General features: G+C 46.7%; 2 protein-coding genes across 5 annotated transcripts in view; one reads left to right on the forward strand and one right to left on the reverse strand.

Moving 5' to 3' along the window:
* Nucleotides 1–16,994, reverse strand: part of ptpn20 (protein tyrosine phosphatase non-receptor type 20) — a 336,983-nt gene that overhangs the window by 132,385 nt on the left and 187,604 nt on the right. For all 4 annotated transcript variants that reach the window (XM_078530719.1, XM_078530716.1, XM_078530715.1 and 1 more), the window contains one exon: nt 13,522–13,699. In XM_078530719.1, coding sequence (XP_078386845.1) covers nt 13,522–13,699 — 178 coding nt within the window. The remainder of the gene's footprint in view (nt 1–13,521; nt 13,700–16,994) is intronic.
* The window catches only part of mapk8a (mitogen-activated protein kinase 8a), a 485,513-nt gene that overhangs the window by 132,383 nt on the left and 336,136 nt on the right, over nt 1–16,994 (forward strand). The gene's annotated exons all lie outside the window — the stretch shown is intronic.

Below are 16,994 nucleotides of genomic sequence, written 5' to 3' on the forward strand. Positions count from 1 at the left end.
AATGAGCTTTTTAGTGGGCTGTGGAACAGGTGGATGACTGGGCACATTGTACAATCTCCTCACTAACACTGGCCATGGAGCAGTCACTGGCGGAGGTGCTCACAGACCCTTACAATATCATCATCCCGGTTTGGACCAGTCTCCCCCATGGTTCAAGCTAACAGTGCAGCCTTGCAGTGTACATTAGGAGAATGTCTGTGCCTGAGCTGAGAACACAGCCTGCAGTCCAATGGGCAAAGCTGCTGCTAATTGGTCAGGTGAACTGGGGCGGAGGTGGTGGGGTTTCGGGCAGCCATGCAGCGCACTAAACTCTGGCCATCCAAGTGATGGCCAGCACTCTCTGGAATACATTAAGGGACCTAATGCATCAGACCTAACTAAGGCAGGTTCCTCATGCACCCATGCTAACCCACACGTCTCTGTCTTTCATCCTGCAGGAGTACAACTTCAGGACCATGGAGACTGGTGACATAGCTGAATGTCTTGTGGCTTACAGGGAGCAAAGACGACGGAGAAGAGAGTGACTAAGGTGCCTGGCTGGGCAGAGGGAGGAGCAGCACCCTCTGGAAGTAGAGGTGGCTGGGGCTCCCGCACACACTGCTGAAGAGCCACAGCGAACAGTCTCTGGTCGGTGCCCAGCTAGACCCAGGGTCTAGAGACGCCGTGTTTCATTCCTGCAGATGGCTGAGAACCAGTGTCACCAAAGACTGTACATGCCTAGGTAAGTGGTCAGTCACCTCTGCCAGCTACCGCAGGATTTGGCACCACGGGGACATGGAGGGCATCCACTGCCAGTGGCCGTGAAAGTGACTGCGGCGCTCAGTTTCTACACCAGCGGCTCCTCTCAGGGCTCCACATGTGACCTCTGTGGAATCTCACAAGCCTCCACTCACAAATGCATCCATGAGGTCACGTATGCCATCTTCAAGGGCACAAAACATTGTGAATATCTCCTGAGACCAGGGCAGCCAGGATGCAAGAGCGCTGGGATTTGCCCAGATCTCGGGTTCATTGACTGCACTCGCATGACGCTCAGATCTCCATTGCAACAAAGGGTCAACTATGTCAATCGCAAGGGATTCTGTTCACTGAACGTGCAGCTGGTGTGCGACCACCACAAACGCATCCTGCAGGTCTGGGCATAGTTTTCAGGGAGTGTCCACAACTCCTACATTCTCCGTCGGCCACAGATTCCTGAAGTAACTTGATGGATCAGGCCATCGGGATGCTGGAAATCAGGTTCTGGTGCCTGGCCCGGTCTGGTGGAGCCCTGCAATACAGTCCACAGAGGGTGTCACACATCATCGTCATCGTCTGCTGCTCCCTTTACAACCTGGCACTGCAACGGGGAGAGGAGCTGGCTGAGGAGGAGATGGAGGAGCTGGAGGTCTCCTCTGATGAGGAGGACGCAGATGGGCATGAGGGTGAGAAGGTCCCTGAAGGCGACGATGACTGGGATGAGGTCCTTGCACTAGCCAGACGAGGCAGGCGCTCGGGAGGCCCTCATAGCTGCTAGATTTGTGGAGGATGATGATAACATGCAGTGAGGAGACACCATGGATCCTCACATTACACATGTGAATGTTTGACTCCAGTCTGGCTGATGGCAGCGCACATACCCTCTGTGATAATGCTGCTGTCATTGGGACACAGTGGAGGCCCGAATAGTTGTTCGATTTCAGGAGGACGATGATGACATGCAGTGAGGACACTCCATAGACCTTCACACAGCTTCTGAGAATGTCTGACTCCTGTCCGGCTGAGGGCAGCTCACTTGTGCTCTGTGATCAGGGTCATATCATAGAGACGCAGCCATGAAACTTTAAAAGCATCTGATCCTTTGTTCACCTTCAGCACCTGAGCCCTTTAGGAGCACAGTGTCACTGGTCACAGATGCTGAAGAGATGGGGCCAGCCCCACCTTATAGGTGCTGAGAGCACACAGAGAGAATGAGAGAACTCTGTCACCTGCCCACTACATTCTGGCAGCAATGACCAGCACAGCACCTGTTTCCAGGGAGTGTGAGGCTGGACCACCACTGTGGCCTGAAGGCTGCACAGAGCAAGGGGAAGAGGCCCTGGACTGAGACACCTGCCTTTATCTTGTGCAGAAAGGTTTCACATCTGAGTGACAAGAACACTGCTCATCAGAACAAGGACCCACAGGCAGGGAGACATTCTTGGGAGTTTATTGACAATAGTGAACAGTATAAACAAGTGATTAACACCCGTGCCCAGGCTGTGCAGCTAAATCTTCTTAACTTTCCTAACCCTGCCGCTACGCCTCAGTGCTCCACGGACAGCCACAGTGGAGGTGGAGGCAGCCTGCTGACTGCTGCACCCTGTCTGTGATGACCTTGGTGGGCGTCCTCTGGGGGGCCAAGACTTGGAGGGTCCCGGCCTGCTTTCGGGGTCCTGCTGCGTGGCAATGGTACCCTCCTCGGCCTGTGAAGCTGGAGCTGCTGAGGTCACAGGAAGAGGGGAGTCGGATGGGCCGGACCTGGATGGATGGGTCCGGAGTGTGCACCTGCTGATCCTCCTCCCTATGGGTGCCTGAGGGCCCCAGGCTGACTCCTTGAAGAGCAGGGATAGCTGGAGTGAGATCGAGCTGCCCGGCACCCCTCTCGCGTACACACTGTTGGAGGCCAACTATGGCATCAGTGATGGAGTTGAGCCTGTGCAGCAGTGCAGAAGCCACAGCCTGGACCAAGGTCTCCATGGTGATCCTACCAGTGTTGATCTCGGTGCATTGATATGCCGGCTCTATCACAAAAAGTCCACCAGAAAACCACAAAACTGCCCCAAGGTCAGCAGCAGCAGCGGAGCGACTGAGCTCGTGGGGTAGGGGTGTCCCTTATAAGGTTTTAGTACCACAAAATTAAACACTAACACTGCACACTTCTCCAAATTCTCTTTTGAATTTAAACCAGCATATAACTAGCAGACTACATTTTCATTAAGCCTTAAAGTGGGCACAATTCTGTTAACAAATTGTGTTAGGTATAACAGAGGTTTGAGAATCTTGGGCCTCATCAAAATAAATATTAAAAACCAGGAGGGATGCAAAAACCGTTGACTCATTATCACCCATGTTATTACTCTTGCAAAGCCTTGGGAATGAAATCTCATTTTGTCACTTTAGGTTTTACAAATCTCTACTCCATTCTAGGCTCACCCAACTCTGCACTATCCTGTTTAAAATCTAGCAGAAGGTGGTCACACTGTGGGACTAAAATTTCTCTGGCAGGGTGGGGGAAAGAATTTTGACTATCCATTGTAACTTTGGCAAAAACCATCCACTGAAATCACAGCAAAACAGCTTAAAGGGCTTTTACCATTAGGGGCCTTTATAAAAACCCAATCCTATGCCTTAAGTGCTTCTAGAAATGATTTTTCTCAGGATATTGCTGTCACACGTTTTTTTGCTGCTGGAAGTTCTTATTTATTATTTACATTCTTCCATTTTAGGCTGTCAATTAACAGTGTACAACACAATTTGCTTGACAGCTTCTGGGGAAAGGGGAAACAATTCAGTTATTGAGTTAAGACTGCACTGAATTTTTGCACCATGTCTCTTTCTTCTCTGAGAAATTCAGATCAATAATTCAATCTACATTTTTCCTAAGCTGCTGGTAGATGTCTGATTAACAAATCCTGTCATTAGTGTCATTAATGTAAAAGGGCCATTGATGGTGTAATGTGGGGTTGGTGCCAGAGAAGTCAGAATGGTAAGGTTGTATTAGCTACAGAGTTGTAAATGTAGTGATTTCTTTGTAGCCCCTTTGCTAACATCAGTTGATTGCTCTGTGATTAATTATCCCTAGAGAATCTGCATTGGGCCTCTAATTTTACCAATGTTACAGTCAATCTGCCTACTGCATGCAGGTGTAATGAAAGAATTTATACAGCATCTTTCACAATGTCTCAAGTTATTTTATAGCCAATTAAATGCTTTTGAGTTGTAGTCACCGGTATAATGTAGGCCATGTTGTCAAATGGCAAAACAGGCTTGGGGCCCGAATGGTTTACTTCTGCTCCTGATACGTATGTTTGCATGTCATTCTGGATGCATGAGATGAGCTGGGCTAAGTGGCCTTTATCATCCATAATTATCTTGTGAGCAGAGGGTGAAATTATGGCTGAATCTGTTTATTTTGTTGCTAATGAAAGTTTACTGTGAGCAGGTTTTTGGTGTTGAAATTTCCAGGGCAGGAGTGTGTAATGGGCTCATAGTGATTCAGTAACCTGTTTTACACAGGACATGGTTCTCAAGAGTCTTTTCCATTGACTTGAATCTTGTCCTTTTGTCTACTTACCTATTATATCACACTATCTTGGTACTTTTTTGAGTTTTTAAGGAATGAAATATCCTGATAAAGTTGTGTTGCATAGTAGATATTGATAATATATGTAGTGAGAAGCAGCAATCAGCAGTCTTCAGACTTGCTGATCGAGGAAATGCAGATACAATTGTGAAACATTCAGTCTTTGTCCCTGGCCTCTTAAAAGTTGTGTCACACAGAGATGCCTGAGGGTTCTAATGCTTCTCACTGACAGTGAAGACCTATGTTATTCAATCATTCCATTTTGTTGCTCGAGAGTCATTTGATCTTTCCACCCTGTGAGATTACTGATAAAATAGAACCCAATTACACCTCTTCTATGAAATAATTATATTGAATAATATCATATACCCAGACAGGAGAAAGTCTTTTAATTCTTCTACAGAATGGAAAAGACCTTGTGCAGTTTATCTAGGTTGCAAGTATTGAATCTTTTCCCTAAATATGAATTTGCAATCACCATGTCCCTATGGTGCAATGTGCAGAACATGTAAATGAGGCTGAGACAGTCACTGAAATCAGTGTTATGGTCTGCACAGTGTTAAAAATAAAGAATGGGATATTTTCCTGTCACATTAACAATATTGCACGATGCTGTTAAATTAAAGTTTGTACTCTCTGGTTTGTTTAATAGTCATGGTGGGATCACTTCTAGGGCACACACAAACAAACACTGCATGATATCATAGCTGCTCTTAATATTAATGAGTCATGCTGCATATATATATTGGGCAATATTTGTAACCAGATGCTAACAACGGGCATTATCATCTTATTAGGACCTTTCTGGGATTGGTGAATCTTGAAAAGGGGGTAAAATATCATGCATGATTGAAGGGGAGTGTGGGGAGAGGAATAAGGGGCCCGGAAAGAGGAGAGGCACTAGGGCCCATGATTTCTCTCCCTGACCCTGCTATTACTGATTATTATTGTTCTTCTTTAATGACCCCATGTTCCCCATTCCATTTTCTTTCCCTTAATATATTTATTATAAAAATTTGCTGCTAGCTTGGACATTCTTTGCAACCATTATTTTTTTTATTCCCCCTTTTCACCTTGCATGACTTTCTTCCTCACTTTATTGTTTTTTTTAATAGTCTGCTGCATTTCTACTTTTTCTTGCATCCTTCCAATAATAGTATGCTTTTCATACAATAATAATGTGAAGTGAAATAATCCACACAGACCGGACATAAAAGATTTGAAGTGATTGGTTCTAGCGCTTGGAACATTTTACAAATTGAAAATGTCTGTCTTATTTTATTCTTAATATAAAAATCATACTTTGGCCTAGTGAGGCTGCCAGCTCAAAATGAGGTCAGGTTGTCTACAAGAATGCCAGGCAAGTTATTGGATCCAGTTATTCACCAAAAAAAAAGAGACGAGTATCAGGACAATGTGTCTGCCTGAGTTGAAATTACGGTCTCTCGGGGTTAGTCTGAGACCCGAACAAATCGTGCGCCTCCTCCCGAGCTTCTACTCACATTTTTATTTGTAACTTTACAAATTGAACCCACACTTGGCTTGCAGTTACCAAGCTGAAGTGGGCACCATCTACGTCAACAAGGCTGGGAGTTTCCGGTGCCACCGAACCTCCCCCACCATGGCAGGGCCAGAAAGTCCCGGCCGTCTTAGGAGGGAGAATGGCCTGACCCCATTCTCATCACAATGACTTCACATGCAAGTAACCAGACATTCCGCGTCAATGTGACTTAAGCCATTTTGGTACTGTGTGTTTGTAACAATCCCGATCCACAAATTTGCTTTTGACAGCCTTCATGTTTAGTGAACCAAAACACGAATGATAGGTAAAAGCCCAGGAACAATTTATTACGCCTCAGCAAGTGGGCCTGTACTGCACAGCATTACAAATTGTTCCAACACATCCTCACTTAATTTGCTATCACTGGCTCAATTCAGAAATGCTATGCTCCAGGTGGGGAGTCTCACTCAGGGAGCGTGGGTTGGAGAATCAGCGCTTATCTGATGTACACCCCCTTCAAGCACAGCTTCCGGTGGGACAACAAGATCTTTGCCTTTAACCTCCCACATTCTAACCAGAAAATATTGCTCCTCCATGTTTATCATGGGGCAACAATAATTTGCATTTATATATCACCTCTAATGTAGTAAAATATCCCAAGGCACATCACAGAGGCGCAATTAGATGAAGAATGGCACTGTGCCAAAGGACAAGTGACCAAAAGCTTGGTCCAAGAGAGAGCTGGGAAGAGGTGTCTTAAAGGAGGACAGAGAGGTGGAGGGAAAGAGAGGTTTCACAGAATCACAGAATTGTTACAGTGCAGAAGGAGGCCATTCGGCTCATCGAGTCTGTACTGGCTCTCTGAAAGAGCATTCTACCTAGTCCCACTCCCCTGCCTTATCCCCGTAACCTTGCACATTTAGGGTGTGAATTTCAAAGCTCATGGTCTAGACAGCTACACGGACAATGGCTAAAGAGGAGTGGGTGTGTGGGCGGGCACAAGAGACTTAAGTTGGAGGAATGCCGAGTTTTCAGTGGGTTGTATGTCTGGAGGAGATTACAGAGATATGGTGGAGTGAGGCTAAAGGCTGAAAGAGATCAGCTGATCCCAGTCAGTCCAAATTGTGGCATCTTCAATCGTATTTCCACAATTGTACTCACAAAGTAGTGGTTTCTTGCGTGCCCTGTAATGTTTTGTTTATTAGTGCTACCTTCTGTACAGATGTAGTTATAGAGTGGGGTGGTAAATGGAACATTACGTGAAATGCATAATCTTAACAACGACTTGATGCATTTCTGGTAAGTTTTGAGATATGAAATTTAGGGGATGTAGTAACCATTAAAAAGGGTAATGCTTATTGCAATATAATGGGCTCTTGTACTCTAATAAAATGATAATGGAGAATCCTTTCTTCCATTCATCATACTCCAATCTGTTCTATGGCTCTAAAGATAATAACCAGGACAAGTGCCATATATTAGGACCAACTCCACTTTCAATTGTATTATACACATATGAATAGTGGGGAAATTAAAGTGTAGAAAGGTTCTTACACATAGGGGCACAGAAAATACAATTTTAATCAGATCATAAATCATTTAGATTTATAGTTTCTTTGTTGAGTATAATTATTACATTATTGCCATTTATTATTAAGCTCAAAGAAAATGACAATATGTTGGTCCTTGACACCCAGCTCTTTGAAACTAGTTGGGTGATAAGAGTTGAAAGAATGATCCCCCATGTATTAATTTATTCAGGATTTCAGGTTATAATTGAATTCACGGAAGTGTTATTGCCAGAGTGGTCTATTTCTGGGGTATATTAATTATTCTGTGTAATCATGTATCCATCTGATAGTTATAAAAGGCATTGATCTAAGCAGACGTCTTGCCTTTGCAGGACTCATTAATTTATGTTAGTGTTAAATTGTGTGGTGATTATCAACAGTTTAAGGGGCTTAAATAGAAACCATTTCAGAAGCTAGATTTTCATTTCTTTCATTTCATCTGTGTGCTTTTTGTATGATGTACAATATCCTTAAAGCAGTCAGATCCAAAGAGAGTTCTTGTCTGAAAGCTTAGAGTGCAGATTCAGGTCAATGAATCAACAAGCATGAGACTGGGTCTGTGATGCCAGTCTTAGTCTTTATGCCCTCTTGGGTCACCACCTGGAATGGTGGCATGAGACACATGAGCAGCGGGTATGTAAGAAAGGCTCCTTCTGTCAAATGCAAGAGCTTAAAGAGAAGCAAAAGTTCATTAATACATCGTCAAGCAAATACTATGACCTCCCCGCCCCTCTTTATGCTAAGTGCTGATTTTGTGAACCTCTAACAGATAAGGACCATTATTTTTAGTCCAAGTGACCTACAATTTCACCCACTCCTTGAGGACAGAGAAGAAATTCAGGCGAGGAGGTGGCACCACACACACAAACCACAAACACACACACACAAGTTCATATTTAAGGTTTGGGATTAATGGTCTGCTCCAGAATACTTCACTACAAATGGATGTTGGTACACACACTGAATGGGTATAGTTGCGGATAGTTATAGAGATGGATCAGGAACTCAGGAGTCAAGTGTTCAATTCCCACCATTGCAAATTGTAAAATTGTATTTAATAAATGTGTTCATTTGTGGGTTGGCACTAGAAAAAAATTCCCATGAATGCTGTTCAGTTGTGAAAAACTCACCTGGTTCACTACTAGTCTTTGGGGACAAAAATCTGTCATCCCTATCGGATTGGGCTTACATGGGACTCCAATTCTATGTGGTTGAAGCCTAAAGCCCTCAGGGCTCCTAGGAATGGGCAAGAAATGTTGCCTTTCCAGTGTTCCCCACATTCCGAGAATAAATATAAAAAATAATGTTCATTGTGTTTAGTTAATGAAGTGATTGGATAAAGGAAACATTTGGCATCACATGGGGACGCTCCATTTCCACAGTTGCACTGTAATTAAATAACCGCAGTGGTAATAAAGACGAGCAACATTGGAAAATGTCATTAGTTCAGGCCGGGAGCGCACATTTAGACTTTAAAATGCTTTTTTTTGCCAATATGCCTGTAATGATCTGGGGCCAATGGCAAAGGATTCCAATAGGGTGAATCAATAGAGATTCCCAACTCTCAAAAATGTCTGAGCTCAGTTGAAGCCATGAGTCCCAAATGGTAGAGAGAGACTGTCAGCCAACTGCTCAAAAGGAAATAAACTTATTAATAATAAGGTGCAGTAGAAACAATCTTGGATGTAGCCCCAGCCACTCTTTTAATCTGGAATTTCACATTGCATCTTGTAATATAACATTTCCCAACAGCCTCACTGTGTATCAATGTTTCGATGGTGCTGGCTTCAGATAGCTTCTTATTCCAGTGTTTGTGTCCAGTAGGAAGTTGGTTACATCATGGAGAACCACTGCATTATAGAATGATACAGCACAGAGGAAGCATTTTAGCACATCTTGCCTTGTGACTAGAGCTATCCAATTAATCCCACTCTCCTGCTCTTTCCCCACAGCCCTGTATTTCTTCCCCTTCAAGTATTTATCCAATTCCCTTTGAATCTGCTCCCACCACCCATTCAGGCAGAGCATTTCAAATCACAACTCACTGGGTAAAAAAAAAAACATTTCCTCATGTCACCCTCTGGTTCTTCTGCCTTAAACCTGTGTCCTCTGGTCACTGACCCTTCTGTCACTGGAAACAGTTTCTCCTTATTTACTCAATCAAACCTGTTCATGGTTTTGAGACAAACCTCCACCAAATCTGATTTTAATCTTCTCTACTCTAAGGGGAATGACTCCAGCTTTTTAAATCTTTCCACAGAAGTGAAAGGCACCCCCCATCCCTCATTTTCTTCGAATAAATCTCTTCCGCACCCTTTCCAAGGCCTAGGCAGCCTTCCCAAAGTGCAGTGCCTAGAACTGAACACAATACTCCAGCTGAGGCCTAACTGGTGGTTTTTAAGCATAACTTCCATGCTTTTGGATTCGATGGGTTAAAGAATCGATTTGGCCGGTTAGGAGGCGAAGGATTGGTGATGTGCGATTACCCCATTTCCCCCAGTGGAGATGATGCAGACAGCACGCAAACTGCTCATCTCAACGATTGCAGCCTGCAACCGGTCAGCAGCATGTAATGCAGGGGCCCAGGTGTGTGCATGGCAGCTCGCCCACCCCCATGTCACCAGGCATGCCCAGCTCTTTGCCACGCAGACCCAGACTGCTGGCATCCCGGCTGCGGAAGGCAGTACTCAAAGGGTTGCGAACGTTCTCAGAGCCGACCAGCAATCTGTGCTCCGGCGGGTTACGAGGATTGCCGAGGCATCATCCCAGGAGAATGGCAGTAGCTTCACTGCGCCAGAAGCTGCTGCCCGCTCTCAGGATGACAACATTCACGCTCCCACCACTGCCACTCTGCCCAGTGTCCTCACTGTGGCTTATTAGCCAGCCAGCCCAGACTGCTGCTGCACACGTGCTAAGGTAATGCAGACCCAAGCTGGGTCCCACACGCCCAGAGCTGCTCGAGGTTACCCTGCAAGGCCACCTGCAGTCTCCCCCAGTGAAAGTCAGTTGCCCTCCACTAGCAACGCACAGGAGCACTAGGACAGGCAAAGACAAGATGGGAAGGAAGGGATTGTGCAAGGGTAAATAGTTCCGTTTTGTATGTATTATTGGAAGCGTTGTTGGGTAAAGTTGTTGTGGAGTTTTTTTCTGACTTTTATTTCAGGATCTTGGCCAAGAGGAGGCTGTTCTGGCCAGTGGCAGAGGGGTGGGAAGGTGGGGAAATGTGGAGCAGCGGTGATGTGCTTATGAACTTATAGGGCAACTGGGGTTTGTCTAGCTGCTGTCAGAGTGAAAGGGCCTCTCTCCTTCCTCCTCTCAAGATGCTGCCAAAGACCTGGTGGCAAGGGGATTTGTTCCCCTGAGAGTGAGGTTGTGGAGGACACAGCAGACCACCAGGAATTTGGAGACACACTCTGGCAAGTACAAGAGGGGTCTCCCCGAGCGGTCCAGGCAGCGGGACCATTACAGCAGAACCCCATTGGTTTGCTCCACAACATTCCTGACGGCAGTGTGGATCCTGTAGTATGTGTGCTGACCACCTGTGATTGGGTGGTTAAAGGGGTTCAAGTGACAGGTCTGGAGTGGGTAACTCTTGCCACCAACCAGCCAGCCTCAGGTGCATCATGGTGCCTCAAATAGGGCATGAACTGGTGCAGGATGAAAGTGCCGTGGCTGCTGCTGCTGGGATAGTGGGCACACACCAACGTGATGCTCTGAGCATGATCGCACGCCATTTGCACAGTCAGGGAGTGGTAACCCTTGCGGTTCCAGTATATCACCCCATGAACATGTGGTGCTCACAGAGCCAGGCAGTTGATTGCATCCCGCATCAGGGAGCTCTGTTACCCTGGCAAAGCCATTTGCCCCATTTCCTGTTACTTGTTGGTTAGAGTGAAGGCCAAGAAGTCTCCTTTCAGGACATGTAGTGACACATGACAAGCGGTGAGATGTTGACAATGCTCCCACAGTGAAATTGGGTGCCCAGTTTAAGATGTATTTCTGCTGCGTGTGTTTGCCAAGGGCCGGGAAATGCAGTAGTGTAAGGGAGGTGGGGTCTCCTGGCTCCATAACGTCTTTTACAGCACTCCTTGTGGGCTAAGAGAAGCAGCATTGTTCTGCCCGCTCTTCCCCTAACCCACCCGATCATCGACCACAACCTCTTCAGTTCTGATGTCCTCTCTCCCCCCACTCTGACCCCCCACCTTGCCACAATTGGCTAATCAATCTCCTGCTGTGTCTGGGTGAGGGGGAACTGTCCCCAAATGTCCCCAGTTACGCCCTCTATTCCCTGACATTGGCCAGCCAGGCTATTCGTGTGGTCAGCTGCTGGCTAGGAAAACAGGTCCAAGGAATGATAAGGCTCATCCGATCTCAGCCTTAACAGGTCCTGCAACCCTTTTCAACTCCACCACTGCCACCCCACCACCACACTGTAAACATCAAGGTTTCGATGCGTCCTTCAATTTCTTACCCCTTCCCTACGATGCAACAGCAAATGGTCCACGAAGGAGAAAAAGACATTTAAAAGACAACAGCCCAAGTTTCCCATGTGTTGTCAGCTTTCACAGAATCTCGCAAGTCCTGGGGCTGGATTTTCCCATTGGCGAGCTGGGGGGCGGGGCCCACTCGCCGACGTGTAAAGTGACGCGGGGATGATGTTAGGCGGAACTCCCGACGTCACCGCGCCCCAGTTAAATTTTCCGGTAGGCGGGGGCGCAGCAAAATCAGCTGTGCGCCCGCCGACCTGTCAATGGCCAATTGAGGCCATTAACAGAGTCATTAAATTAATTAGTGGACCTACCCGTCCAACCTTAAGGTTGGCGAACAGGCCAGGAGCCCCGTCGGGAATTAGAAAAAGCATTAAAACCTCATCCATGGGCGGGATGAGGCTTCATGTAGGTTTAAAAAAATGTTAAGAAAGTTTTTGTAAAAATTATGGACATGTCCCAACTCATGTGACAGTGTCACAGAGGGGACACATTAGGGATATTTTATTATTCTATTGCTAGCTTTTTTACATTTACAGCCGATCTCCCTGAGGCTGCACTTAGCCTCAGAGAGATGAGTGCGTCCTATCGTGCGCATGCGCGAAAAAGCGCGCTCTCGATTTTGAGATTCCTCCCCCAACCACACAGGGAACGCACAGTGCTTCTATGCAGACATCACGCTGGGCGGGCCTTAAATGGCCTGCCCATGTAAAATAGAACCACGCCCCCGATTGGGGGCGCCGATCAGAAGCGTGCCTGTGCACACCCGCAATTCAACTTCGTCCCTGACGGTGGGGGGACAATCCTGCCCCTGATAACAATCTAAGTCTTTTCACCTTCATAGTTTATGGCATATCACAAAGTCCCTCTCTGCTGTAACTCTGATGTATGCGGTAGAGCTATGGTAACAGAGAGGTTGTTGAAGGACTAGTACATCAAAGGGCTGGATGAATGCTCCAGGGACATTCGGTCAAATCCTACCATGGCAGCTGAGTTTGATTGATCAAAGAAACCCGAAATAAAAAGCAAGCATCAGCAATGGTGACCATGTTGTAAAAACCCAAGTGGCTCACTAATGTCCTTTAGGGGAGGAAATCTGCCGCCCTCACCTGGCCTGGCCTACACGTGACTCCAGACCCACAGCAATGTGGCTGACTCTTAAACGCCCTCTGAAATTGCCGAGCAAGCTCTGTTCAAGAAGGCAGCTCGCCGTCATCACCCTTTGACAAGGGCAATTGCGGACAGGCAATAAACGCTGGGCCTTTTCCAGCGACCCTCACATCCCATCAATTTAGCCAGGGCCGCCTAAAACAGGGAATAGCAGGAAAACATCAGCTTGATAATTACATTAATCGAGTATTTCCGTTTTTTACACATGTTATTGCAGTTATTCAGAATATGTGATGAGCATTTAAAAAAAACCTTCCAGAAGCAAAATTGACGGCCTTGTCTCTTTTGTTAGGGTTTGACCGAGAGGAAATTTTTCTACAAATTAATAGTAAACACTGATGGCAAAAGTTGTATTCAGTTTTAACGCTCCCTCAAAAATCTTTCCTTCTGTTGCCATGGAGATAGGTTATAAATTGGCCCACAAGAAGAGAGCCGCACTAACTTGGTGCTCTTAGAATCAGTACCTACCATCTGTCATGAAGCTGTAGTCCTTGGGTACGATGGACAAGGTTGTTCCCATGGAATCATCAGGATATTCATCTTGTTTCCTGTGCCTACTGTCAGTGAGAATGGGTCCCTGTTGGCCTTCGTAACTGGGACTCCCAGCTGTTGCCTGCTGTCCTCTCTCCAGCACCAGCCGCACCACCTGACAAAGAGACATGGAATAATCGAGTGAGTCGTCTGTCACTCAGCTGGTCTGACCACACAGGAAGGCCTACGCCATCACATCTGTTTTCCGGCGATGCACCCTTTGGTGTTACGTTGCGCAGGGCTCCCGAGTGAAATGAAAGTGGAAGGCGGATGTGGGGGACACGGAAGCCCAGGGGTGCGTTTTTCTTTCCTTCACATTATCCAGTTATAGCGCTGGGTGAACCCCAACTCCAATTTGTAGCAAAAATTGAAATAATGTGCAGAAAGTGAAGGGCACTCGCTGGAGGTTTTAGTCGGCCGGACATGGGATGAGCAAAGGGGACACTTCTCCTCAAACAAGCTCACTTCTCCTGCCTTAACAGGTTCCCTGACAATATGTATTTCTCACCTCTTATCCTAAACGCAGTTGGGCCTAGTTAGACACAAGTGTTTGACAGAGTATATACACGGGCAGCTGGTCTAATGCGTCTTGCTCAATTGCATCTCAGACAGCAGCATTGCTGGGGATGATGTTCCATTTATCAATGCACACGGTAGGAAATGTTGTTTATGTCAGTCGGCCTCACTTTTTTTGCCTCAGGAATATTGAACGTAATTTTAACAGAATAACATTAGAGATCTTTCTTCAAATTGTTAATTAAATTAGAACAGCTTCTTTTGGCTGCTCCTTATCTTACAGGGGTTCATAGGATGGGTTTTTTTGGGAATGTGAAGATTCGGGAGCGTCAGGATCAATCCTGTTCCGGCATAAAATGACAGGTTCTGCCAATAAGAAATGCCTCTGCTTGACTTTTGAAAGGATAACAAGTGTGAGCTGTGTCCCATGATGTTGATACCTGCAGCGTAAGAGTAAGCTTCACATGAAGACATCATCCCCTTTAAACAAGTCAGACTTCAGTGAGAAGTGTCTGGCAAATCAAACGCAAAGTAGTTTATCCAGCACAGAGATAGAGTGAAACAATTCACATCCAAACCCCGCGTTGTGTCACAAAGGTATTAAGTATGTAGTTTACATGTGAAGCCATTGTAGCTAACATAACTCACAGCTGCTCTTTGCTTCCCAAGTGTGAAAGGGAGACTGCGTAACTGGCTGGTATTGATACAGCACGATACATAGTGTAGCAGCACGTGTCACATGCCTGCTGCAGGGTGAGTGGGGGGAACCGTCCAGTCTCGTTGGCGGCATGGCGGGCATGGGCGGACAATATGGCGAGGAGGCTGTCGCGAAACCAGTTTGCGATCGTCCGCTCTGCCCGTCAATGGCAGGCCGGGTTTCCCACCTCCGCACATCGAGAACCCAACTTCAATACTTTAGCCTGCTCGCTGGATAATCCACCCCCACCCCACCCCCCCCACCCCCCCCCACCCCCCCCATGTCAAATTTACTGCCCACGTCGGTCTGACTTCAGAACGGCGTGCTTCACGACTGCCTTTAAAAGGTGTGCACCTGGCGACCTGAACATCGAGGGGGGCTCGGAGTTCGCACAACCTTGCGCAGCGCTCATGAGCATCATCCATACGACATCGGCGAAGAGACGCTGCACATTCACGGGGGGGACACAGGCAAGTTGCTTTTTCCCGGCTGGTGCCGGAGGGAGGGCTCCAGGGCCGGTGAGGCCAGGGTTGGGGGTTGTGGTGGGGGGTGGGGTGCAAGGTAGCACAGACTGAAGGAAATACACAAGCACATGCCAGGGGTGGGTTTGGGGAAAGGGCCGGGGCTGAGGGAAGCTTTTCAAAAGTGGGCATTCTTCCTCAGCTGGGACTGTCCAGCAACAGCTCCATTGACATGTCTGGAGCTGGGCCTCTGAAGCCTTTCTGCCCACTCAGGTAATGCAATAGCATGAATGCATTTTAGGGCAACAGAGCAATTGGCTGACTGGGCAAGTTGTAGAATCCCCTTGTGAAAGGGGCCATGGCACAGTCACTGCTGGAGGTGCTCACAACCCCTTGCAATGTCTTCATTAAGGTTTGGACCAGTATCCCTCACGGTTTGAGCTAACAGCGCAGCCTTGCAGTGCGGGTGAGGAGAATGGCTGTGTCTGAGCTGACAGCACAGTATGCAGCGAAGTGGGCAAAGCTGCACTGGTACATAAACCCGCCATTGCGGCAGGCGGGCAAAATTACTTTTTTCGCACCCGCTACGGCACTTAGTGGAAATCTGGGACGATTCTGCCCAGGGATTCTGTTACCGCACAGCCAAGGTTTGCGGTACATCTCTAACATGGTCACAGCAGCTTAACATTCTGCTCACGGCCTCAGTCCAGCAGAGCTCCAATTTGGGATTATCACACACCCACAGGATTGCCCATGCCTGTGCCAACCATGGCTCAGTTGGTAGCACACTCTCAACTCTGAGTCAGGAGCCTGTGGGGTCCAATGCAGAGACTTGAGCACATATTCTAGGCTGACTCTCCAGTGCAGTACTGAGGGAGGACTGCACTTTCGTTTGGACGAGATGTTAAAACATCTACCTTCTCGGGCGGATGTAGAAAATCTCATGACACTATTTCAGAAAAGAGCAGGGTAGTTCTCCCCAGTGTCCTCGCCAATATTTATCCCTCCAACATCAATCACCACAAAAACAAATGATCTGGTCATTATCAGATTGCTGTTTAGGAAAGCTTGCTAAATTGGTTGCTGTGTTTCCTACATTAACAACAGTGACCATACTTCAAAAATAAAACAAAAAATAAAAAACACCTGGAAAAACTCAGCAGGTCTGGCAGCATCAGCGGAGAAGAGTACAGTTGACGTTTCGAGAAACGTCAACTGTACTCTTCTCCGCCGATGCTGCCAGACCTGCTGAGTTTTTCCAGGTATTTTTTATTTTTTGTTTTGGATTTCCAGCATCCGCAGTTTTTTGTTTTTGTTTTTATACTTCAAAAGTACTTTTTCGGTGACGTCATGAAAAATGCTGTATAAATGCATATATTATTTATCTTCCCACCTCCAAAAATTGCCCAAAGGTGTGAGTTGTAAAACCTTGGCATTATTAAGTTATGCTGTGACTACTGTTCAATGGTGTGTTCAGGTATTTCATCCCTATCTCTTAACCTCCTCCAGCCCTACATCTCTCCAAGAACTCCGCATTCTGTTCATTCTGCTCTCTTCTGCATTTGTGAATCCCTTTGTCCCACCATTGGTGTCTAGGCCTGAAGTTCCGAAATTCCCTCCGGAAACCTCATTGCATCTTTCCCTTTCGCTCTTCATGTAGGACGCCCATCACTTTGATCAAACATTTGGTCGCTTGTACTAATACCTCCCTTTGAGCTTGGTGTCAAATTTTGTTT

Source organism: Cetorhinus maximus, chromosome 27 (genome assembly GCF_964194155.1).
Source record: "Cetorhinus maximus chromosome 27, sCetMax3.hap1.1, whole genome shotgun sequence".
Lineage (NCBI taxonomy): Eukaryota > Metazoa > Chordata > Chondrichthyes > Lamniformes > Cetorhinidae > Cetorhinus > Cetorhinus maximus.